The sequence below is a fragment of the Cetorhinus maximus genome, chromosome 19 (genome assembly GCF_964194155.1).
Source record: "Cetorhinus maximus chromosome 19, sCetMax3.hap1.1, whole genome shotgun sequence".
Classification (NCBI taxonomy): domain Eukaryota; kingdom Metazoa; phylum Chordata; class Chondrichthyes; order Lamniformes; family Cetorhinidae; genus Cetorhinus; species Cetorhinus maximus.
Window position 1 is genome coordinate 28,839,062 of NC_135897.1, and position 27,059 is coordinate 28,866,120.

General features: G+C 43.5%; 1 protein-coding gene and 1 non-coding gene across 3 annotated transcripts; both read right to left on the reverse strand.

The window, feature by feature from the left end:
* Positions 1–1,091: 1,091 nt before the first annotated feature.
* LOC144693704 (hepatic and glial cell adhesion molecule-like) lies at positions 1,092–27,059 on the reverse strand. 2 transcript variants are annotated; one of them, XM_078563617.1, is made up of 3 exons: positions 26,010–27,059; positions 9,422–9,700; positions 1,092–1,547 (listed from the first exon to the last, which is right to left on the reverse strand). In XM_078563617.1, the coding sequence occupies exons 1-3, from the start codon at positions 26,386–26,388 to the stop codon at positions 1,456–1,458; spliced, it is 750 nt and encodes a 249-aa protein (XP_078419743.1). In that variant the 5' UTR covers positions 26,389–27,059; the 3' UTR covers positions 1,092–1,455. The 2 variants fall into 2 exon arrangements, with proteins under 2 accessions (XP_078419743.1, XP_078419744.1); XM_078563618.1 differs by lacking the exon at positions 1,092–1,547 and adding an exon at positions 3,209–3,358.
* LOC144694323 (U6 spliceosomal RNA) lies at positions 14,359–14,465 on the reverse strand. The gene has a single exon (XR_013579710.1). It is a non-coding gene; the product is annotated as a U6 spliceosomal RNA (small nuclear RNA).

The following is a 27,059-nucleotide window of genomic DNA, read 5'->3' on the forward strand; positions in this document are numbered from 1 at the left end:
TGAATTAACCCCTTGCAGATGATTTTTATTCACTTATTTATTCTACAAGTCCTCTTTGCCTAATAATTTCACTGTTGTAAATGAATTGGATATAAATTGAATTACTGTTGTCTTGTACAAAGCTCACTTGTCATGTGACATTTTCCATCTTTCAAAAGACTCAGGGATCCTCCATAAAGATAGTGAATGACCCATTGTAAACATACCAGGGCTGCACTTAATTATAAAAGCAAAGTACTGTGGATGCTGGACATCTGAAATAAAAACAGAAAGTGCTTGAAATGCTCAGCAGGTCTGGTGGCATCTGTGAAGAGAGAAACAAAGTTAATAGTTCAAGTTAAATATGACTCTTCTTCAGAACTTCAGATGCTGCCAGACCTGCTAAATTTTTCCAGCACTATCCATTTTTATTTCCTGCGCTTAATTATGCTGGCCAGAAACACAAAGTTTTGTTTGTAAAGGACATTATTCATGTACAAAACCTGCCATCAGGTCAGGTTTAAAACATATGTCAATGTAGTTTAAAAAAAAAATTGGTCAGAATTCAATTGTGTGACCTGAAGCTCTGTATAATTAAGATTTCAGTGCTGGACCATTGCTGGAAAAAAAAACATCCCTGATATGATAACGTCTTCATGTTTTCTTTTAATCAACCGATGAATGTTCTCACCACTTATTAAATTGATAAACATTTGTAGAATAAAAACACACGGTCCAGAATCTTCAGATCGGCGTGCGGGGGCGGGACATTGGCCGTGTGTCCCGACGTCACTGCGCATCATTCTGATCCTCAGTTCGGCGGAGTCAGCTGCACACCCACCGAACTGTCAAAGGCCTATTAAGGCCATTTAAAAACTAATTAAAGTGATTAACTGAGCTGTCCGTCCAACCTTAAGGTTGGCGGGCAGGCAAAGAGCCCAGGCGGCCTTCGCATTTATCATGAAACCTCATCCATAGGCAGGATGAGGTTTCATGAAGTGTTTATAAATTAAATGAAAGTTTTTATTAAAGTTCATTGACATGTCCCAGGTCATGTGACACTGTCACATGAAGGGACATGTCTTAAAAAATTTTTTTCTTATTAAAATTTTAAAAAATCAAACTGCCTCAGGGAGATTTCTGCACTCTTTTGTGCGCATGTGCAAAAGAGCGCAGGCCCCGGCTCAGCCTACTCCCCCCGCCTGCACAGGGAGTGCTCAGCGCTTCCGGGTGCGCTTCATGCTGGGCGGGCCTTAATTGGCCCCCCCACATGAAATGGCGGCGTGCAGCCAATCATGGGCGGTGATCGGCTGTGCGCCCACCTGTACCCACTCCCATTCAACCCCCCTGATGGGGAGAAAACTCTCCCCACAGCTTCTCTACAAATAGTACCACACAATGAATTAACAGGTCACTGGGCAATGACTGCGTTCTTTGGAGGGTTTCATGTTAATTTGAACTGTGCCACTTACCGCTTTAACTGTGAAGACTTTTACAGGAGTATACAATGGTTAAAACCAGAATTGTCATCACCACAGGGGCCAGGACCATCCAATAGTTTCTCTTACCTAAAACAGATTTACAGTATCTTATGAAACAGGAGGGGACCATCCAGGTCATCATACTCACACCAGCTCTGAGAGAAGCACCCGCTTAGTCCATTCCACCCCTCACCCATAACCTTTTAAACATTTAATTTTCCAAATTTCAACCAATTCTCTTTTAAAAGCCATTCTGGATTCTGCTTCCACCACTGTTACTGGTGAGGCATTCCAGATTCAATAAACCCCTTGTATGAAAATATATCTCCTAACTTCTTCTTTTATCTTTTGGTGGAAACCTTATATCCAATTTGCTGAATGGATATAGTTATTCTTAATTTAACATCAAGGCAGCTCTGATAAGCCTCATTACCTCTTTTCTCTCTTTCCCCGTTCTTTCTGCTGCTATCTCACCTAAAATTTGGTGAGATACTGTTGTAAATCCAGCCTGTACAGCCTGATTCACAAGTTCTCCAAATTTCATTGATAATTTTATGTGACTTATCCAAACTATTTGTGGGTATTTATGAACATTTGATCATGTACTGAGTTTAATCACAATGCAAAGGATCAGTTTCATGTTGCAAAAAATTGCATTTGCTGCTGACCTCATAGAAAGCTACCCACAAAAGTTTAGTGAGCTCCACGGTATGTGCATTTCAGCTTTACCACTTAATTTCATTCTGCTGTCAGTTATAGGGAATCCCTGGCATCCAGCAACTGTGGTGTCTTCAAGTAGGCTAAGCAGCCTATCACATTGAACTAACAAGCTGGTTCATCATTTACTACTTATAATTTTAGTGAGGACAAAGATTGGGGCATTCACATGGGATTAAGGTAGAAGCTGAAATATCATAAGTAAATTTTAAAACAAATATTTTAAAAATCAATGGAATATCATGGAATGGATAAATTTGACATTCCACAAATATAAAATTAGTTTTCAGGGTCAGGCAGGTTGATCAATAGTAATTATGACAGTACATTGTTAAAACTCAGCTACACCTCATCCAGCAGGCCTTGATGCTTAACTCACAGAGTGAATAATGCATATACAGCAGACGTTCATGTCTATTCTGTGATTTAGAATTAATTTCCATCTGCAAGGATATCAACATTGCTCCCTTTGGAGGAACAGGGAATAGCTGATAGCAGGGATTCTAGAATTCTGCATTTAATTGCACTTGTGTGGATGTCAGAAGCTGCTGTCAGTTTTACAGATTAATGTCTGTGAATACTGACAGTTTTGCCATCATTACAACCAGAAAATCAGAACATAAATATTTTGCTTCAAATGGCTGGAAAGCTATTGGACAACTTAATAAATAAAACCAGCCAATGTTCTGCTGCGTCCAAAAGAAATGAGGAAGAAAATTGCAAAGAAGTTCTGAATATTGGTTTAACAATAAATCCAAAGATGACTGGATGGCATGAAAAGGAAAACTAGCAACAATAAACAAAAGCTATGGCAAGTCAAAGAGGAGGATTCACAGCTGAGGTTCAGTGATACAAAAAGATCATCACACTGAAACATATAGGAATCCACTGTTCATCTATTGAAAAGGGAGAAGGTGTTTGAATCCTCTGTCTCCAGATATTGCAATACATCCTACAAAGTTCTGTCAATTTTCCTTTTGTAGGCCTGACAAGCTGACTTGTGAAACATTACAAATAAAATTAGATTGAATACTCTGATGAAAGATTTTTATTTCGATGCTGCTCATGTTCATGGAATTACACTTCAAATGATTCAAAGGCTTGCAGCTGAATTGGGATTAAACAAAATCGTCAGAAGGAAGATTGTTGGGCAAAGTCAACAATGACGTCAGTTTAGGCTTCTGTGGAAATATCACCCACACCATCTGTTAGGCCATTTATAATATCCTTTACTCTCACATTAATGTTACAAATTGCAGCAGTGTAAAACATAGCATTACATGGGGTAAAAAACATAGCAAAGAATTGATCTGATCTAGTTTCAGAGCTGGGTTTGGGGAGCTTGAAAATTTCATTGTAAATCAGCAGCTGATGATCATTGTAGATGTGTAAATAGTGCTCCGTGGATTGGGAGAGGCTGAGATTTGATAACACGCATAAAATGATGCACATGAAAAGCATTATAATACTTTAATACTGACAGAATGTTATTTTAAATCAGAGCAAGTGATTTCTCCTTTTGTTCCCAGAGGCACTAATTACCATTTGCTTTAGTTTAAACAGTCGAAACTTTCTGGCTCAAAATGTATTTATTGTTTTGAAATTGTGATTACATAGGAACAGAAAATCATTGAGATTTGGAGAATTTGTAAATCAGATAATAATTAGGCTGGAGTTTCCTCCATTATCCCACAGCAATTGGACATGCCATCTCTCATCAAGATGGACACTTTCTGTAACCCCCACCACAGCCCCCACTACCCAAAGAAGTTGTCAGATTTGGCAGCTGTTTTAGTCATGGATTTTTTTTCATTCATTCATGGGATGTGTGCTTCGCTGGCTGGGCCAGCATTTATTGCCCATCCCTAATTGCCCTTGAGAAGGTGGTGGTGAGCTGCCTTCTTGAACCGCTGCAGTCCATGTTGTGTAGGTATACCCATGGTGCTCTTAGGAAGGGAGTTCCATGATTTTGACCCAGCGACAGTGAAGGAACAGCAATATATTTCCAAGTCAGGATGTGACTTGCAGGGGAACTTCTAGGTGGCAGTGTTCCCACCTATCTGCTGCCCTTGTCCTTCTGGATGGTAGTGGTCGTGGGTTTGGTAGGTGCTGTCGATGAAGTCTTGGTGAATTCCTGCAGTGCATCTTATAGGTGGTACACACTGCTGCTATTGTGCTTCAGTGTTGGAGGGAGTGAATGTTTGTGGATGGGGTAACAATCAAGCGGACTGCTTTGTCCTGGGTGGTGTCAAGCTTCTTGGATATTGTAGGAGCTGCACTCATACAGGCAAGTGGGGAGTATTCCATCACACTCCTGACTTGTGCCTTGTAGATGGTGGACAGGCTTTGGGGAGTCAGGAGGTGGGTTACTTGTCACAGGATTCCTAACCTCTGACCTGCCCTTGTAGCCTCAGTATTTATATGGCTAGTCCAGTTAAGTTTCTGGTCAATGGTAACCATCAGGATGTTGATAGTGGGGGATTCAGTGATGGTTATGCCATTGAACATCAAGGGGCGATGGCTGGATTATCTCTTGTTGGAGATGGTCAATGCCTGACACTTGTGAGGCAAGAATGTTACTTGCCACTTGTCAGCCCAAGCCTGGATATTGTCCAGGCCTTGCTGCATTTGTAGTAGCCATCACTGAGACGTGGCTGAGGGAAGGGCAGGATTGGCAGCTCAACATTCCGGGATATACGATCTTCAGGCGAGACATGGGAGGGGGTAAAAGAGGAGGAGGCGTTGCATTATTAGTTAAGGAGTCAGTTACTGCTGTAAGGAGAGATGAAGCTTTGTGGGTAGAGCTTAGGAATAAAAAAGGGGCAACCACATTATTAGGTGTTTATTATAGACCGCCAGGTAGTCAGCAGGAAATTGAGGAGCAAATATGTGCACAATTTGTGGAGGTGTGTGAAAACAATAACAATAGGATGATTATTAGGTGTTTTCAACTTTCCCAACATTAATTGGGATAGACATAGTGTTAGGGGCTTGGATGGAGTGGATTTCTTGAAATGTGTACAGGAGAATTTTTAGGTCAATATGTAGAGGGTCCAACAAGGGACGACACAGTGCTGGACCTAATTCTGGGGAATGAAGCCGGACAGTTGGCTGAGGTGGTGATGGGCGAACATTTTAGCGATAGCAACCACAACATGGTACAGTTTATGTTTGTTATGGACAAAGAAATAGACAAGTTGCAAAAAAATGTTTTGGATTTGGGGAGAGTGGATTTTAGTAAAATAAGGCAGGATCTGGCCAAGGTAGACTGGGAACAGTTACTTGTGGGGAAATCTACAGAGGAACAGTGGGGGGTGTTCAAAAAGGAAATGGGGAGGGTACAGGCTCAACATGTTCACTCTAGGGTGATAGGAAGGAGTAACAAGCCCAGAGAACCATGGATAACCAGAGATATTCAGGTTACGATGAGAAGGAAAAGAGAGGCTTTTAGCAGGTACAAGGGAAGCAAATCAGCAGAGGCATTAGTGGAGCACAGACAGTGCAGGGTGGAGCTTAAGAAAGCAATTAGGAGAGCAAAGAGGGAATATGAGAAAGCTCTGGCTGGTAAAAGTAGGGAAAATCCCAAGATATTCTATAAGTATATCAATGGGAAGAGGATAACCAGGGAAAGAGTAGGGCCCATAAGGGACCAAGGGGACAATCTATGGGTGGAGCCAGATGACATCGCTAGAGTGTTGAATGAATACTTCACGTCCGTCTTCACCCAAGAGAATGTGGATGAAGGTATCGAACTCGGGGAAAGAGAGGCTGCAAGGTTACTAAGCAAATTGATGTAGGGAGTGACAAGGTATTGGAGGTGTTGGCAGGCTTGAAAGTGGACATATCTCCAGGTCCGGATAATTTGTGTCCCAGACTGCTGAGGGAGGCAAGGGAGGAGATCGCAGGGGCTCCGACCCGAATTTTAAATTCCTCTCTGGCCACGGGGGAGGTGCCAGAGGACTGGAGAACAGCTAATGTGGTTCCGCTATTTAAGAAGGGTTGTAGAGATAAGCCAGGGAACTACAGGCTAGTGAGTCTCATGTCAGTGGTAGGGAAACTATTGGAGAAATTTCTGAAGGAAAGTATCTATCTCCACTTGGAGAGTCAAGGTTCGATCAGGGATAGTCAGCATGGCTTTGTCAGAGGGAGGTCATGCCTAACGAATTTGATTGAATTTTTTGAGGAGGTGACCAGGTGTATAGATGAGGGTAGTGCAGTTGATGTAGTTTATATGGATTTCAGCAAAGCCTTTGACAAGGTCCCACATGGGAGACTTATAACGAAGGAAAAGGCACATGGGATACAGGGTATTTTGATAAGATGAATTCAAAATTGGCTTAGTTGTAGGAGGCAGAGGGTGATGACAGAAGGATGCTTTAGTGACTGGAAGCCAGTGCCCAGTGGCGTACCACAGGGATCTGTGCTCGGTCCCCTATTATTTGTCATTTATATAAATGACATAGATGACTATGTGGGAGGTAGGATTAGTAAGTTTGCGGATGACACAAAGATTGGCCGGGTGGTTAACAGTGAGCTTGAGTGTCTTGGGCTACAGGAAGATATAGATGGGATGGTCAATGAGCAGATAAGTGGCAGATGGAATTTAACCCTGAAAAGTGTGAGGTGATACACTTTGGAAGGAGTAATTTGACAAGGAAATATTCAATGAACGGCATGGCACTAGGAAGCTCTGAGGAACAAAGGGATCTTGGCGTGTGTGTCCATAGATCTCTGAAGGCGGAAGCGCATGTTAGTGGGGTGGTGAAGAAGGCATATGGGACACTTGCCTTTATCAATCGAGGCATAGATTACAAAAGTAGGGAGGTCATGTTGGAGTTATATAGAACCTTGGTGAGGCCACAGCTGGAGTACTGTGTGCAGTTCTGGTCGCCACATTATAGGAAGGATGTGATTGTACTGGAGGGGGTGCAGAGGAGATTCACCAGGTTGTTGCCTGGGATGAAACATTTAAGTTATGAAGAGAGGTTAGATAGACTTGCGTTGTTTTCGTTGGAGCAGAGAAGACTGAGGGGCGACCTGATCGAGGTATACAAGATTATGAGGGGCATGGACAGGGTGGATAGGGAGCAGCTGTTCCCCTTAGTTGAAGGGTCAGTCACAAGAGGGCATAAGTTCAAGGTGAGGGACATGAGGTTTAGGGGGGATGTGAGGAAAAACTTTTTTACCTAGAGGGTGGTGACGGTCTGGACTGCACTGCCTGGGAGGGTGGTGGAGGCGGGTTGCCTCACATCCTTTAAAAAGTACCTGGATGAGCACTTGGCACATCATAACATTCAAGGCTATGGGCCAAGTGCCGGTAAATGGGATTAGGTAGGTAGGTCAGGTGTTTCTCATGTGGCAGTGCAGACTCGATGGGCCGAAGAGTCTCTTCTGCACTGTGATTCTGTGACATGGACTGCTTCAGTATCTGAGGAGTCACGAATGGTGCTGAACATTGTGCAATCATCAGCGAACATCCCCACTTCTGACCTTATGATGGAAGGAAGGTCATTAATGAAGCAGCTGAAGATGGTTGGGCCTAGGACACTACCCTGAGGAATTCCTACAGTGATGTCCTGGAGCTGAGATGACTGACCTCCAACAACCACAACCATCTTCCTTTGTATGACTCCAACTAGCGGAGAGTTTCCCCCTGATTTCCATGTGCTGGGCTCCTCCATCGTTGGGGATGGGGATGTTTGTGGAGCCTCCTCCTCCAGTGAGTTGTTTAATTGTCCAACACCATTCATGACTGGATGTGGCAGGACTGCAGAGTTTAGATCTGATGCATTGGTTGTGGAATCATTTAGCTCTGTCTATCACTTTCTGCTTATGCTGTTTGGCCTGTAAGTAGTCCTGTGTTATGGCTTCACCAGGTTGGCACCTCATTTTTAGGTATGCCTGGTACTGTTCCTGGCATGCCCTTCTGCACTCTTCATTGAACCAGGGTTAATCCCATGGCTTGATGGTAATGGTAGAGCGAGGGATATGCCAGGTCATGAGGTTGTATACAATTCTGCTGTTGCTGTTGCCCACAGCACCTCATGGATGCCCAGTCTTGAGTTGCTAGGTCTGTTCAAAATCTATCCCATTTAGCACGGTGGTAGTGCCACACAACACAATGGAGGTAGTGCCACACAACACAATGGAGGGTATCCTCAATGTGAAGGCAGGACCTCATCTCCACAATGACTGTGCAGTGGTCACTCCTACCCATACTGTCATGGACAGATGCTCTGCAGCAGGCAGGTTGGTGAGGTGAGGTGAAATATGCTTTCCGCTCTTGTTGTTTCCCTCACCACCTGCCACAGACCCAGTCTAGCAGCTATGTCATTTAGGACTCAGCCTGCTCAGTCAGTAGTGGTGCTACCAAACCACTCTTGATGATGGACATTGAAGTCCCCCTCATGCTGCACCCTTGTCACCCTCAGTGCTTCCTCCAAGTGGTGTTCAACATGGAGGAGCACTGATTCATCAGCTGAGGGAGGGCAGTATGAGGTTTCCTTGCCCATGTTTGGGCTGATGTCATGAGGCTTCATGGGGTCCAAAGTCAATGCTTAGGACTCCCAGGGCAATCCCTCTCTCCTGACTGTATGCCACTGTGCCTCCACCTCTGATGGGTCTGTCCTGCCTGTGGGACGGGACATATCCAGGGATGGTGATGGCAGAGTCTGGGACATTATCTGTAAGGCATGATTCCATGAGGATGACCATGTCAGGCTGTTGCTTGACTAGTCTGTGAAACAGCTCTCTCAATTTTGGCACTAGCCCCCAGAGGTTAGTAAGGAGGACTTTGCAGGGTGAACATGGCTGAGATTGCCATTGCCCTTCCCAGTTTCATTCCTTCTTTGTGACAGTTTGATACAACTGAGTGGCATGCTAGGCCATTTCAGAGTCACATGTAGGCCAGAAGATTCCCTTCCAGATGGGTTTTTACAACAATCAACAATGGTTTCGTGGTCATCACGATCAGGCTTTTAATTCCAGACTTTTATTGAATTCAAATTCCATTATCTGCTATGTTGGGATTCAAACCCAGGTCCCCAGAGCATTACCCTGGGTCTCTGGATTATTAGTCCAGCAACAATACCATTATGCCATTGCCTCCCCAGATCACTATTACATATAGAGGAATGCATACATCAGAAAATCATCACTGAATATTTTCATATGAATTCCTGTGATGAAAAGCTACAAATAAAGAGTTGCTCTCATAGAATAGATAATTTTTCCAAATTTCTCACCAGTGGGATTGGCCCCCGTTATGTAGGCAGTCACTGGGTTGCTGGTTGCGTTACTGACTGGGTTTGCTGCTCTACATCTGTACACATGTTGCTCCTCTTCAGTAACACAGTCTATCACAAGCAGCATCCCATCATATGTCTCATTGAGAACTCCAGACAAGGACACCTTTTCCCAGTGAATCACGACATTTGTTCCTTTGAAGACAAAGCATCTCAAAGTGATATTTGGTGAACTCACACAGTTACCAAGGATCACTATCGCAGGCTGGGAAACTGGTTCTGAAATACACAGATAATAATTAGCCTATATAACATAGTCATTGTACTTTAGAGTAATTCATTTTGGATCATATGCCTTGTGAGACTTTTCTAAGCAATGTGATAAATCAGAACACAATTGTAAGTCTTTTCTTTTGGGTTTGTGTTTTAAATGATTAATATTAAAGCTCCAATATAATAGAGGTCCTAATGTTAACTCACACATTGTTTTTTTACTTCACAAATGCATCCAGTTTATGTATTTTTCATCATCGTTGACTGTCCATCCATTGAGAATGACATCTATTCAGGGTCGCGAGTTTCTGCCATGGGTCTACATGTGGCTGAATTGGCCAATTCTTGACCCACAGATCTTTGGGCACATGGAGAAGGATGACCCAAGATCTAGTGGGATTGAAGTGTAGGATTTGCTTCTTTTTCTTTCTTTCTCTGTTGCTCCTCTGCCTCATCATTAAAATGATGGGACTCAAAGCGTGATGCAACTTGATGGACAAGTTGTTGCCTTTGTGGACAATTGGTAGAAAGCTCCTCTCAGTCACTAACGTCAATGCTGCTGCACTTCAAGGAGAACATCAGAGTGTCTTTAAAGCATTTTCTTTGTCTTCCTTTGGAATGTTGGATATTTGAGAGTTGAGAAAATAGGACCTTGAAGGGGAGACAGTTTATGGCTATCCAGACACAGTGTCCAGTCCATCAAAGTTGATTTTGCAGGAGTTTTGCCTGAATACTTGTGGACCTGGCTTCAAGAAGGATACTAGCATTTGTTCCTCAGTCCTCCCCTTGGGTCTGATGGATGTGGCAGAGGTACTCTGATGGAATTTCTCTAACATCCTTATTTGTTGCTGATACACAGTGCAGGTCTCACTGCAGTACAGAAGTGTGGTGACAACAACTGCTCTGTACAATAGGAATTTTGTTGTCTTGTGGAGGTCTTTATTATCAAAACGTCAGCACCATAGTTTGTAGAAAGCTGAGTTGGTGCAGCTGACCCAATGTTGGATGTCCTTGTCAATGGTGGCCTTTTGAGATAAGTGGCTGCCAAGGTATCAAAAGTGCTGAACATATTCCAGAGTCTCTCCCTCAACATATATGGGAGGTGGAACATTTGACAGACCAGGTCTGGGTTGATATGAGTTTTGTTTTGGCAACAATTAAGGACAGGTTGAGCCTCTTGTATGCGGAATTGAAGATATCGAGAGTTGTCTTGCAAATCTGTTGCAGAGTGGGCAATAACACTGCAGTCATCTGCAAACTCTAGATCACGTATATCTATGGTGGTCAGTTTAGTTTTGACACAGAGGTGACTGATGTTAAAGCGTTTTCCATCTAGACGGTATTTAATACTGACATTGGAGGGCTGTTGATCTTTGATGAGATGAATAGCCATTGTCAGGTAGATTGTAAATAGTATGGGAGCTATTACACAGCCTTACTTGACACAGGTCCAGATTTTGAAGTTGTCTGTTTCTGATCTCCCACTCAAGACAGTTGCAGTCACATCATCATGAAATAATTGCAGGATTGTGATGAAGTTTCTTGGACATGCAAATCTTTGGAGAACAATTCCACTGAACCTCGTAATTTACTGAGTCGACTGCTTTGGTCAGGTTGATGAATGCAATGAAGAGTTCCTGGTGGTGTTCGAGACATTTTTTCTTGGATTTTTCCAGCAACAAAGACCATGTCAGGTTCCACTGGAAGGTCTAAAGCCACACTGTCTCAGGGAGGTTTTTTGTCAGCCATGGGGAATAGGTGATTCAGGAGAATAAGTGCCAGGATTTTCTCTGCTATGGACAAGAGGGAAATACCTCAATAGTTTCCACAGTATTGTATATCTCCCTCTGTAAAGATAGTAATAATTGTCGCATTCCTGAAATTGGGGAACAGGGGAGATATTTTTTCTCCCCAATCCCTAGGATGATCGCATGGAGTCTTGATGTGTATAAAACTCATCAGCTTTGAACACCTCGGCTAGAAAACCATCAGGACCACAGGCTTTGTTGTTTTTCATCTGTTTGATTGCTTGTTGTACCTTTCTCATTGATGGTGGTTCACCCATGAAGGCTACTACAGGACATCGGGAGAAAAGCCTGGAGAGATATCAGTTGCCATCATGGATTCATGGTTGAGGAGTTGTTGAAAATGTTCTTCCCAGCATTGACGGATAGTGATGTCATCCTTGAGGTGAGAGGCACCATCCAGTGAGTGAAGGGGATTTTGCCCATTTGACCTTGGTCTACAGATGGCCATGGTGACTTCAGCAAAGCTTCACATGTCATGTTGGTCAGCATACTGGTTGATCTCCCAGGTTTTATCTTCCCACAACATGTCCTTTATCTTCTGGATTTGTCCTTGGATGTCAACCTTGAGCTGTTGGAATGCTGCCTTCTTGAGTTGCGAACTTGGGTTGTTCTGCCAGGCAATGAAGGCTACTCTTTTTAGTACCAAGAGCTCACATACTTCAGCATCATCACTCCTGGTCCTGGTAATGCTAAGCTCAAACCTAATGGTAAGGGCACAGGACTCTAGTACAGCTGACTTCACATGATCCTACTGCTCCAAAATTGACTTAAATATGTGAAGACTTTCAAGATTTGTAATGGAATTAATCTTTTCAGCTCTTCAGTTTTGGGGCTGAGATATCGATCTTCTTCCTCTTAGACTTTTGGGCCTTTTGATGTCTTGATGTTAGGTGGATGTTCATTACTGATTGAACAATTGATGCTCTGTCAGCAGGCTTCAAGTCCCCTGAATGGATCGAGTGATGCAGACATTGCTTAGACCTTTCAGCCGAAAAATAACATAATCCCAGAAGTTCCAATGCTTTGATCTAGAATGCTGCACTGTGGTATTATCTACAGCGAAGGTATTAAGCAGGAAACAATGGATTTCTTGGTAGCCACCATGATTGTCACATGCACCAGGGATTTTCTTGGGGCTTCTGTCACGCCTTAACTTTGACGGATGGTTGATAGAAACTCCATTTACCTGTGTAAACAGAGGGTTTCACTGGAATTCTGGAAAGGTTATGGCAGCCAATTGAGAGAATCCTAGAGGAAATTCACTGCAATCATGTTGGATCTGATTTGCAGTTAGCGGTGAAACATGACAGCACTGAGGGATGGGAACATAGTTTGTAGGCAGCAGCGAGAATTTTACCTTCTTGCTGCAGCACGGTCCATGAGGGAATTTTGAGGCCTTGCCATGAGGGCCATTCTCGGTGAAGCCATGCTCCCTAATGATGTCACAAGCTGGAGACAAGACCCTTCAGTTCGGCCTTCAGCTCGGAGCAGGTGAGGTATTTCTTATGATTTTAAATACTTTGAATACTTTTATAATGCTTAAATACTTTTAAACACTTTTAACAAAGATGTTTAACAAACTTTCAATGCGCAGATACTGCTGTTGGGGAACATCTTGGACAAATTACTTTGGTTCTCAACAGGAGCTGCAAATCCATTGTGAACCTTAGAACTTGGAATGTTTAAAACTATCAGAGAACAGAGCAAACAGTGTTTCCAAAAAATAAATTCCAACCCCATCTCATACCAGGTACATTAATCTCCCTCCCTCGTTCTCCAAGTCTGGAATTGCACTGAAGCTGTCCGAAGGGATTCAGAAGGACCTTTCCCCCCAACATCCATTCTTCCAACAAGTATAGAGAAAGAATATGCACAAACTAAGATTTATAATCCTTTTCACAGCCCTAACACAACAAAAATAACTTATATTTACAACAATTTATATTCATTTTTTATATGCTATATAAATAATGAGTCATCCCAAGGTGCTTCTCAGGGGCATTATTAAAAAAAAGTATGACACTGCGCAACATTAGGTCAGATGACCAAATGCTTGGTCAAAGAGGTAGGTTTTAAGGAGTGTCTTAAAGGAATTAAGTGAGCTAGGGAGTCAGAAAAGTGTAGGGAAGGAAATTCAAAGCTTGGGGTCTAGGAAGGCACGGCTGCCAGTGATGGAACAAATATAATTGGGAATGCACAAGAGGCCAGAATTAGTGGAGCACAGATATCTCAGAGGAGTGTGGGACTGGAGGAGATTATAGAGCAAGGGAGGGGCAAGGCCATGGAGGGATTTCAAAACAAGGATGAGAATTTTAAAGTCAAAATATTGCTTGACCAATAGCCACAGGGTTGATAGGGGAACAGGACTTTGTGCAAGTTAAGACACAGACAGCAAAGTTTTGGATGACTTCAAGTTTATAGAAGGTAGAATTTGGGCTGTTAATTGGATCCACATCGGTCGGTGAAGTTAAAACTAAGGCACAGCTGGAGAGAGTTTATTGACTTAGTTCACAGTCAACACTACTCCAATCCCTCAGTGTCCGAGCTAACTTTATTTGCAACTCTTTTGAGCACAAACAAATAAACTAAATTAACAACATCAGGGACAAAGTAAAAGGCAGCTCCTTAAAGGGAAACTGTAAAAACAAAGACAAAATTTAAAGGAAACTTACGAACATTAAATCAAAATGTGATTGAGGGGGTCAATAAAATACCCCAGTCCCCACGGTGCCCTCTGAGCATGGAAGGCCTCGACACCGCATGCTCCCTCTCCAGGGACATCCGGCTGTGACTGTAGCTGCGGAAGAGAGGCAGACAGTCAGGCCGGACAAGCCCTTGATCAGCCACTGCCTGGACAAAAATATGGAATGCTTCACAAATTTGCATGTAATCCTTGTGCAGGGGCCATGCTAATCTTCTCTGTAGCGTTCCAATTTTACAATATGTGCTGCCAAAGCAAACACAAAGGATTCATAGGCTGATAGGCCACATTGTGAACACTCCTTTACCTTAACCCTTTTCAAGACCTGGACTGGGGCTTGAACCTACACTAGACTACAGGCACTAGAGGCAGGAATGCTTCCAGCTGAGACACAGGAGTACAGGTATACAAATACCCATCACCTATTTAACGATGTAATTGCCATTAAACCTTAACAGAGTAATAAATAAGATGTTAACATGGGGACCAGCCAGGAATGCATTGTTATAGTTGAATCTAGAGGGAACAGAGGCAATAATGAAGGTTTCAGCAGCAGATGAGCTAAGACGGGGAAAAGCTAAGCAATGTTATGAAGGTAGAAATAGGCAGTCTTGGTGATGGCATAAATATAAGGTCAGAAGCTCATCTCGGGGTCAAATGTGACACCAAGATTTAAAACAGACTGGCTTAATCTCAGTCTATTACAAATCAGAGGGATGGAGTCGGTAGTTGGGAAGAGTTTGGTGTGGAGACCGAAAACAATGGCTTCAGCCTTCGCAGTATTTAATTGGAGGAAACTTCTGCTCAATGTATTGGATGTCAGATAAGCAATCTGAGAATTTAGCAACAGTGGATGTGTCGAGAGAGGTGGTGGTGAGGTAGAACTGGGTGTTATTAGTGTAGATGTGAAAATAACACTGTGCCTTTGGATGATGTTGCCAATGGGCAGCATGTAGGTGAGAAATAGGAGGAAGCCAAGAATATACCTTTGAAGGACACCAGGGGTAACAGTGCAGGAACAGGAAGAGAAGTCATTGCATGTGATTCTCTGGCTATAATTAAATAGATACAAATGAGAACAGGTGAGAACAGTCCCACCCAACACATGACAGTGGCGAGACGTTGGTGGAGGATAGTGCGGTCAACAGTATCAAATGCTGCAGACAGGTCGAGAAAGAAAAGGAGGGCAAGCTTTCCTTTGTCATAGTCACATAGGGGCTGAAAAATTCCAGCCTCCGATCCCGCTGAAGTCAATGGACTTTTGAATGGCCTGTCGCATCCACTGCAGCAGGACCTGCCGCACCAAGGCCAGAAAATTCCAGCCAGGATGTCATTTGTGATTTTAAGAATCATTTTGGTAATGTGGCAGGGCAGAAACCTGATTGGAGGGATTCAAACATAGATTTTCGAGAAAGATGGGAATGAATTTGGGAGGCGACAACATGGGGGTGGGATGGTAGATATAGGAGCAGGAGTAGGCCATTTGGCCCATTGAGGTAATTTGCAAGGATGGTGGGGTCAAAGGTTGTTTTTTTGAGGAGAGGGGTGAGATTTAACAGAAAGAAAGATAATACCTGAAGAGAGAGAACAATTTACAATACAGTATCAGCTAACATGGGGGCCAGGAGGGGAAGTTGGGTGATCAGGAGTTTAGTGGGAATTGGATGAAGGGAATAGGAGGTGGGTCTCATGGACAAGGTAAACTCAGGAAGGGCATGAAGGGAGATAGAAGAGTAACGAGAGAAAAATGAGAGTTTGGGTTAGGACAGGGAGGAGCATTAAAGAAACTGTGGCCAGGTGGGCTAGTGGAAAGGAAAGGCACAGCAGAGGCAGCTGATTGGATTGTCTCAATCTTAGTGACAAATCCATGAGCTCCTCAGACTTACTACTGGACACACAAAGTGCTTTCAGAAAAGAAGGCAGTGGAAAAATACAGGTGCTTTGTTTATTTTTGTTTCAATATCCTTTATTATGTCCACAGTAAACCGTCATCTCTATTTGTAATCCATGCCAGGGAGAGGACACACACACAAGGAGTGCCTCAGCTCACCAAACTGGCTACTATGGAGGGGTTGGCACTGGACATCACAAGGGTGGCACCGCATGAAGATGTGGGCAGTGGATGGGAAGCTTGGAAGAGAAGGCGAAAAGATATTTTGTCGTACAATGCTCTCTGTCTGACAGCATGCCATGCTGCATTGGGGAGCAGCAGCCCTGCAGAGGCATGTGTTGTCATAGGTGTGGTCTCATGATTGCCAGTCATAGAGGGGGAACATGTCAGTACTCTAGCAGCTTACAGCGAGCCTCAGATGAACCTGAACCAAAAATGCAAGCACTATCACATCATTCAAGCCCATCCTCCACTAGCGCAGGTACATTCACATGGACAGGTCCTCACACATGGTTAGATAGGGTGGCACTGAGTGAGGGGCACATCACGAGTGAGGGGGATGAAGTGAAGGAGGCAGAGACAGCTTGGGCAGTCCCCCTCAGATGGAGGACAGACACAGCCATGCTCAGCTGGGCATGGATGCGGGGCCCTCGGGCATCACAAGGAAGGCGGTTCTACTTTGATCAGCTGCATGCAATGTGCGCCCACATGTCAGAGTTTCCTGAGGCAGTGTAGAGTCACAGGCTGAGACTGGAGGAGTCCATTCAGCTCGTGTCTCTGTGTTTTTTTTCTTCTTCTTGGGATCTGGACGTCACTGGCTGGGCCAGCATTTATTGCCCATCCCTAGTTGCTCTTGAGAAGGTGGTGCTGAGCTGACTTCTTGAACCGCTGCAGTCCATGTGGTGTAGGTACACCCACAGTGCTGTTAGGGAGGGAGCTCCAGGATTTTGACCCAGTGACAGTGAAGGAACCGTGCTTCATGGATTTGAATGCATGAACTCCCCATGCAGCAGCACTCAGAGACAATGTGGGAACAATGTGCTGTCATGCACAGAATTATGCCACACTCTGTAGCATTGAATGGTCAGTGGCACAAAGATACATAGAGTGGATGCCAATTGCACCCCAACCCGTGGTATCCTCCAGCGATCTGGCCTTCCAGAAAGGACTGAGACAGTCACTGAAGATGATGAGGGTGCCAGCCCTCACAGTTGCCATCATCATTGGCCTCCTTGTCCACTCCAACTGAGTAGCCATCTATGCAGCAGGGCCCAGTGACAGAGGCTGCCCCTGAACCAATGCTGCTGCAGCAGTCTGTGGGGATGCCCCTGCTGGCACCGCTGTAGCAAGGACAAATGCCACATGCATCTCAGCCACAAGCAGACACACGTGTGCATGTAGTCTCCAATCGGAGGCCACAAGGGGAGCACAGCGTGGAAGCAATCGACAGTGAAGGCTATTGTCGTCATTATACTGAATAGTTCACTTGGCTTAATTTCTTTCACTATGAGTAAGAAAATATTACAGGATAGGAAATAGAGAGGTATGAGGAAGTAAGCTAACAAAATAGCCAGTTGTCCTGTAGCCTGCCGAAACCCACAATGGACAAAAAGAAGGAAGTCATGAAATGTTAACATCCTGACTATTTTTAACTTGTGCCTTATGTATGTGCAGATAAATGTTAAAATGAAATTGTAAGCTTTGTGTGAAAACCAGGAAAGTATTCTTGGAGCATAGCCAGAATAAAATGAACTTTGTGCACGATTAATTATATAAATATGGTGGCCAGCTTGTTTTTTTTAACTTCCCTGCTCTTTGTGACTTCTCTATTCTATGTCTCGTAAGCTGTTGATTGTGTTCTAACTTGATGCAACATGTCTTGTAAACTGTCTGTCTTTGTAAAACTGTCTTGTATCTGATGTAATTACTTAGTTAACTTACCGATTACCTGACCTATTGTGAGATATAACTGCATGCACTGATAACGGTTTATGTATAACTACCTGATTGTTACATGATTATAACTCAGATAAAAAGGATCAGATGTTGTCTCATGGAATGAATAGTACATTGTTAGAAGAGATAAGGGACAATCAAGAAACTGTATGGGTAAACAAAATCAATTGCTAACCTAATTATAAGAGAATAAAGAAAGGCAAGTTAATAGGATCAAAACAAAAAACTACTGCGGATGCTGGAAATCCAAAACAAAAACCTGGAAAAACTCAGCAGGTCTGGCAGCATCGGCGGAGAAGAAAAGAGTTGACGTTTCGAGTCCTCATGACCCTTCAGCAGAACTGAGTATAGTCAGGAGAGGGGTGAAATATAAGCTGGTTTAAGGTGGGGGTAGGGGGTGGGGGGGGGGGGGTGTGGTGGGGGGGGGGGGAGAGAAGTTGAGGGGTGGGGTGGTTGTAGGGACAAGCAAGCAGTGATAGGAGCAGATAATCAAAAGATGTCACAGACAAAAGGATCAAAGGGGTGTTGTAGGTGGTGATATTATCTAAGAAAATGTGCTAATTAAGAATGGATGGCAGGACACTCAAGGTACAGCTCTAGTGGGGGTGGGGTGGAAAGACTGACAAGGTATTAGTTGTAGATTTAAAAATAATGGAAATAGGTAGGAAAAGAAAAATCTATATAAATTATTGAAAAAAACAAAAGGGAGGGGGTAGAAACGGGGTGGGGATGGGGGGAGGGGGAGTTTAAGATCTAAAGTTGTTGAATTCAATATTCAGCCCGGAAGGCTGTAAAGTGCCTAGTCGGAAGATGACGAGCGGTCCACACATTTCCTTTTTTGCCTCCCTCACTTGCTGGAAACCAAAAAATCCAGTCCCATGTTATGGAGAGCACAGCAGACCACCACTTATGCATGAGACCCCTGCTGGAGTATTCAGCAGGGTGCCACCCAATTAGTCCAGGCAAGTGAATTGCAACTTCAGAAGCCTAATGGCCTGCTCATTGACAATCCTTGTGACCAGGTGCCTTTGGCCCTGAGAATTTTTTTCCCTTTTATTTTCTTGTGGGATGTGGGCATCGCTGGCAAGGCCAGCATTTGTTGCCCATTCCTCATTGCCCTTGAACTGAGTGGCTTGCTAGGCCATTGCAGGGGCAGTTAGGAGTCAACCACATTACTATGGGTCTGGAGTCACATGTAGGCCAGACCCAGTAAGCATGGCAGGTTTCCATAAAGGATATTAGTGAACCAGATGCATTTCAACAACAATTAACAATGGTTTCATAGTCACTGTTACAAGATGTTAATTCCGGATTTATTAATTGAATTTAAATTCCACCAGCTGCCAGGGTGGGATTTGAACCCATGCCACCAGAGCCTAGACATCTGGATTACTAGTCCAATGACATTGCCACTACGCCACCATCTCCCTAGAATTTTGATGGTTACATGAAGAGCTATGGACTGCTGGAGAATGAAGGCGTCATGACTGCTACCAGGATAGTGAGTGCATACATCCATAAAGACCGGCTGAAGATTGAGGTAGTGGAAGCCATTCCTGTTGGTGAATCTTATTGTGCCGTCAGTCAGTGTCGTGATGGCCACACGGGTGCAATTGATGATGCATTGCACCTGGGGAACACAGCAATGGAGATCAACCCCATTGCCCTTTGTGGCAGCGAAGCGCCCTCTGTCTGAAATTGAATGTGCTGCCCAGCTCTTGCAAATAGAGCATCAGTGACCTGCGAGATGCAGTGGTGTGCTGCTGCATGAGAGACGCCACCAAGGTCTACTGCTGATCCTTGGAGGAAGCCAAAGGGGAAATAGTTCAACCGTAACCGTTGATGGCTACTGGCCGGGCATGGCGAACAACACTGCAAAGTTTGAGGCTCACTTCAACTGGGGCACAAATCTCAGTGACCATATGCCAAATAGGCACAGTCTCCTATCAAACTGATTTTCTGAAATGTTCTTTGGCACTAAACTCAATGTTGAGGGCATTGCCTCCATATTGAGGAAGACCTTCATTGCCTTCCTGCCTCTCATTCCTCTCTTCTAGCCTCCTCATGCCAGGACTCTGCATCTGTTCCCGAGGATGTTGGTCCTCTTTGCTACTCATCCCTATCTCAAAGTACCTTAATCTCATATCCAGCTGTTGCCTTGCTTGTGGTCAGCTGTATTTAAAATGCTTACTCACTCCCACCTCTCCTGGCCCCACGATCCCTGATGGTCACTTCCCCCTCCATTGACGAAGCATGCACAGACCACTTGCTCCACTAATTCTGCTCATCCGATGGCACCTGTGCGTAAATGGATGAGAGTCCCCCACCCCAAACCCTCCCCCCACCCCCCCCACCCAACCCCCCCCCCACACCCACCCACCCCCAGCCATGTTTTTTTTATTCATTCATGGGATGTGGGCTTCACTGGCTGGGCCAGCATTAATTGCCCATTCCTAGTTGCCCTTGAGAAGGTGGTGGTGAGCTCCATTCTTGAACGGCTGCAGTCCATGTGGCGTAGGTACACCCACAGTGCTGTGAGGGAGGGAGTTCCAGGATTACCCTTTTATGAGCCTACCTAATTGAATGACATGGTCATGACTGGGACCCTGCTCTTTGCTGCCTCCACCTAATTGGACTGTTTCCAGGTCCATCATGTCTACCTACAAAAATTGCATACTGTCCATGAATGGGCTGATAACAAGCTTGTTAATAAGCTTAATTGGACTTGGATCTGAACTGGGCATGTTGCTGAATGTTATGACTAATGCAGCTGGTAAAGCAGAGTTATTTAAAAATCCCAGAAGGAAACTTTAAACAACTGTCACAACCTATAATTTTAAGCGTATGTTTGAGATACGACTCTAAATTCAGGAGTCTGGCCACCAATTCTCGAGGCTTTACATTAAACTAATGGAAACATTTTATTAATGTACACAGGTTAAAATATATACACATGGCTACAAATTACTACTATCATAACTTTTAACAAATTCCCAAACTAATCTCCATGAAGGCAACAGCAACCCCTAGACTTAACCAAACACCAGGCAAAGCATTTTCACCTTATGAATTCAAAATGAGGTTCTTTTCACTATGGAGCCAGTTGGAGGCTTACAGCTGCCTTTTGATCTTACATTACCTCTGCCCTACACACCTGTAAACTGCTGAAGTTATAGCAACCACTACTGATTGAATTCAAATTCTCATTGTCTCACCAGCCTTTTTGAACTTCACCTTTTAACAATGAAACCCCTTTCATAGTACCAATTTTATTAGTAACATAAACATATTGCTTGGTAGCTGCTAGAAACGTGTCAGGTTCCCACTTCTTGAATGCTCTATTCAAAAAATGCAAATAACTTCTACTGCTATGTTTGCATCTCAAACGAGTACATATCAAAGCACCCAGACTAGCTGATTTTAATCTAATTAAGACACACCCGCAGGCTAAAGCTCTATTTTAAAAGAAAAATATTTTCCAAAATATTATATACATTAATAGCTTCATGACACTGGGTCCAGCCTTCCCACCTCCTGAGCTAAATCACTGGCTGTCAGAACAGTATCAGCGAACTGACATGATAGCAAGTGGCGTGAAATTACTCGCTTGCCCACCCCCACATTTGGGTGAAAATCCTGCTCATTGTTTCAGCATGCACACATTACAAATCCAATGGTTATGTGACCAATGGTTATATGGATGTTCATTCTTAACTAAAGGTTTTGCTCAGCAGTAACTGGGTATCAACAGTCATCTAAATGTAACTGTGAGAAAGCTATTGTTGACACAATACTTCTCCGCCGATGCTGCCAGACTTGCTGAGTTTTTCCAGGTAATTCTGTTTTTATTTTGTTTTGGATTTCCAGCATCCGCAGTAGCTTTTAGCTTTTTGTTTTTAACTCATTATTATTTCCCATGTCGGAGGCCCTTATTCAGGGTTGTTTGGTTGTGTCATCACTGGTTTTGCATGAATAAGTTGAAAACTTACAAAACTGGTCTGTTCAGGATCTGCTTGATGAGTGTATTCAGAGGGTCAGTAATGATGAAACTGGTGCTTTTAAGTACATTGCAAACGGAGTACAGCTGAGGTAACTGAGTGAAGACTTGGTCCAGGATTTTATGGCCTCTCCCGCCTGGTGGGATATTACCGTCCCGCTGAACTAAATGAAGATTTAAATGGCTCACAGCATCCGCCAGAGAGAGAGACTTGCCGTGGAAGAGCCATAAAATCCTGGCCTTGGAGTTTATGAGAGGGGAGCTCGGTGAAGGGGGGGGGGGCAGGTGGGGGGGGTGTGTTTGTTCCAATTTTCTATCTTTCTCACCCTGTAGGAATTGGTTCTTGCTCCCCTACAGGGAAAGGAGTTAGCTATTTGGTGAGCATCTGGTAATGGGTAACTTCTATCCTATCCCTAAGGTTTAAAATAGTACAAAAATTGGTGGTAAAGTTAATAAAGCATATATAAAAGCACCATAAAAAAATGATTAATTAAATTAAGTAATTATTTAAAACACATTAAGGATGGCAGGACAGGTAATGTGTCAAGCCTGCAGCGTGTACGAGCTCCTGGACAACATTGTGATCCAGGGCAAACACGTCTACACTAAGTGTTTGCAGCTCAGGGAACTTTGGCTCAGAGTCATTGAGCTGGAGGCTGCAGACTCTGCAACACATCAGGGAGGGGGAAAGTTTCCTGGATGTTTTATACCAGGTGGCAGCCACACCACTTAGGATAGGGTCTTCTGATTTGGTCAGGGACAGAAGGGTGTAACTGCGAGTGAGGCAGATAAGGGGACCCAGAGGGTAGGAAGGTGAGCCTCTGCAATTGTCCAATAGGTTTGAGGTTCTCTCAGCCTGTTTGGATTAGAGCAGGGGCTGCAAGGTAAATAGCCAGACTGACAATGGCACCGTGGTAAAGGAAACCATTCAAATGGGCAGAGCAAAAAGAAATGTAGTAGTAGTAGGGGACAGTATAGTGAGGGGGATTAATATTGTTCTCTGTAGCAAAGAGTGAGAGTCCAGACGGCTATGTTGCCCAGTGCCAGGTTTCGGGTCTGGAGGGGAACTTGCCATGGGAGGGGGAGGATCATGGTCCATGTAGGTGCCAATGACATAGGTAGAGCTAGGCAAGAGGTTCTGCATAGAGACTATGAGGAGCTAGGCACCAAATTGAAAAGGTTATAATCTCTGGATTATTACCTGAGCTGTGTGCAAATTGGCATAGGGTACATACAATTAGATGGATGAATACCTGGCTCAGAGTCTGGCGTGGGAGAAGTGGTCCTGGTTTGTGGGCGCTGGCACCAGAACTGGGGAAAGTGGGGCCTATACCGTTGGGACTGGGACCAGTGTTCTTGCCAACCGCATAACTAGGGAAGTAGAGAGGGCTTTAAACTAAATAGTGGGAACAAGGGAACAAATGTGGAAAGATGTGGTACATCAAAGAGTAGAGACAAGGTAAGAGAGGAAAATAGTAATATGGGAAATGAGGGTCAGAGAATGGCAGGAAGGAACAGAGAGAAAAAACCTAAGAATGCACGAGGAATCAAGACTATATGTTACAAAGATAACAAAAAGACTAAACTAAAGGCTCTGTATCTGAATGCACGTAGCATTCATAACAAAGTAAATGAGTTAGTAGCGCACATTGAAGTAAATAAATATGATCTGATAGCCATTATGGAGACCTGGCTGCAAGATGACAAGGATTGGGTCCTGAATATTGAGGGGTTAATGACATTCAAGAAGAATAGGAAACTAGGTAAAGGTGCAGGGGTAGCACTTTTGATCAAGGATGGCATTGGTGCAATTGTTAGAGGTGATCTTGGTTCAGGAGATCAGGATGTAGAATCGGTTTGGGTGGAGATGAGGAATAGCAGGGGAAAGACGTCACTAGTGGGAGTGGTCTACAGGCCTCCAAACAGTGACCATAATGTAGGGCAAAGTATACAAGAAGAAATATTGGGTGCTTGTGATAAAGGGACAGCAATAATCATGGGTAACTATAATCTACATATAAACTAGAAAAATCAGATTGGCAGAAGTAGCCTGGATGAGCATTGCATAGAATGTTTTTGAGATAGTTTCTTAGAACAGCTCGTTCTGGAACCAACCAGAGCAGGTTATATTAGAATGGTATTGTGTAATGTGACAAGATCAATTAATGACCTCAGAATGAAGGCACCTCTGGTTAGCAGCAACCACAATATGATTGAACTTTACATCCAGTTTGATAGGGAGAAGAGTGGGTCAAAGATTAGCATTTTAAATTAAAATATGGGTGTCTATGTGGGCATGAAAGCTGAGCTAGCTGAGGTGAACTGGGATACTAGGCTAGGGGATAGACCAATAGAAAAGCAGTAGCAGACATTTAAGGCGATTATTTCAGAATACTCAGAATAAGTATATTCCTGCTACAAAGAAAAATTCTGAAGGGAGGGCCCACCCACCCATGGTCAACTAAAGGAGTAAAGGAAAGCATCAAACTTAAGGAAAAAGCATAGAACTGTGCAAAGATGAGTGGCTGGTCAGATGATTGGTCAGAATATAAAGAACAGCAGAGAATGACTAAAAGATTAATCAGGAGAAAGAAATTAGAGTATGGGAGGAAGCTAGCTAGAAATGTAAAAACAGTAGCAAGAGTTTCTACCAGTACCGAAAAAGGAGAATAACTAAATCAGGAGGGCAGAGAGGAGTTTGGTGAAAATACAATCACTAGGGAAGCAGTACTGAGCAAACTGATGGAGCTGCAGGCTGTCAAGTCTCCAGGTCCTGATGGACTTCATCCTCGGGTCTTAAAAGGGGTGGTTAATGAGGTCTTAAAAGAGGTGGTTAATGAGGTAGTACATGTGTTGGTGTTAATTTTCCAAAATTTCCTAGATTCTGGAAAGGTTCCATCAGACTGGAAAGTAGCAAATATAACCCCTCAACTCAAGAAGGGAGGAAGGCAGAAAACAGGAAACTATAGACCAGTTAGGTTGACGTCTGTTGTGGGGAAGGTGTTAGAGCCGATCATTAAAGAGGTCATAGCTGAGCACTTAGAAAAGCTCAAAGTAATTGGGAAGGGTCAACATGGTTTTATGAAAGGGAAATCATGTTTAACCAATTTATTAGTGTTCTTTGAAGGAGTAACATGTGTAGTGGATAGAGGGGAGCCTGTAGATATACTGTACTAGGTTTCCAGAAAGCATTTGATAAGGTGCTACATCAAAGGCTATTGCGGAAAATAAAAGATCATGGTGTAGGGGGTAACATATTAGCCCGGATAGAAGATTGGCTGGCTGGCAGGATTAGCGGATTGTCTTATGAGGATAGGTTGGACGGGCTGGGCTTATATCCACTGGAGTTTAGAAAAGTGAGGGGTGAATTGATTGAGTATTTAAAATCCTGAATGGCCTTAACAAGGCGGACGTGGAAAGGATGTTTCTTCTTGTGCTTTAGTCCAGAACTAAGGGGCACTGTTTTAAAATTAGGGGTCGCCCTTCTAGGAGAGAGGGGAGGAGAAAATTTTTCTCTGAGAATTGTGTGACTTTGGAACTCTGCCTCAGAAGGCAGTGGAGTTAGGGTCACTGAATATTTTTAAGGCAGTGGTAAATAGATTCTTGTTAGGCAAGAGAATCAAAGATTATCTGAGGTAGATGGGAATGTGGAAATCGAAACACAAACAGATCAGCCATGATCTTATTGAATGGTGGAGCCAGCTCGAGGGCCGAATGACCTACTTCTGCTCTTATTTTGTATGCTTGTAAATGATAGTTGAAATAAAATGTATATACTGCATTTCTGACAGTAAGTGAAGGTTTTGGTCCAGTTCTACACTTAACACAGAAACTGTTGTAAAATGATCAAAGACAAATTTCCATTGTGACCATCCAGGCTTCAATGAAAAAACTGATTATATAATGTTAAAATGCTGCTGCAATCCTCAAAGTTAGCAGAAGTTCCAGTACTAAACACTTACCAAATACTTGCATCCTGAAAGTATTTTGATCATGGTTTTTCAGTTCTGCCCCATAGTAGTCAATGTGTATTTCATATTCTCCTGTGTCATTTACCTGCACATCATTCAGCACCACCAAATCACTGTGGATTGCAACTCTGTGTTGATACAATGGATGGACAATGTGCAGCTTCTTCGGATTAGTGGATTTCCATGTTAAAATCTTAAAGTTCAGTGGAAATTTCATTCTAAATATTACATCATACTGATCAGTGCCTTTGTACTGTATAGGGAACAGGACCTGTTCTCCTGCAGTAGCATTAGTGATGATGCTATCAGGTCTGGCGAGTATGGCTCCTCCATACACTATAAACAAGTGGAATACTGGAACACAAAGCATAGATTACACACATCATTTGCTAGCTTAAGAAAAATAAAATGTATTGTCAACTCATGTCTAGTGAGGTTGAAAGGAACGGAAAGTAACAGGGTTTTTTTTGTGGTTGAGTTTGCTTCAAGGTTGGAGATTAGAATCGCTCAAATCTTTGTGGCAGACTCTGTAATCTGTCCACTGAGTCCAAGGCGTGCTTGGTGATAGCTGGAAAGATGCATTTGTTAGTGGAGGCTGAATTTCTCCCTGTGCTAGTAATCTATGTGGCTTGAGCAGTTTGAACTTCAACAGTAATACTATGGATGCTTGTGGGGGGAGTAGAGGGGAGTCGGGGGTGGACACAAGCCTTGGTCCTTTCATTCAGTATGTACTTCAAGCTTAGCAAGTGGTTATGTTTCTATGGATAGGGAGTTTATAGTCATTCAAGTTAATGTTACCTCCAAAACTGTGAATTTCTCAACAAACATAAGGCTGGGTTGCGACTACTAACAATAATTACCTGAGGTAAATTTGAAGATGTTAACATTCAATGATTCTGAAAATTTCATTCTGCACAACATGAACCTTTTCCTTCTCTTCATGAACACTGGATTATCCTAAAAAGGGGAAAAAAAATAAAGCCTGACAGAAACTACAATGTTTAGCAGGGACTCTCCTGGAAGCATTAGCTTAACTGAATG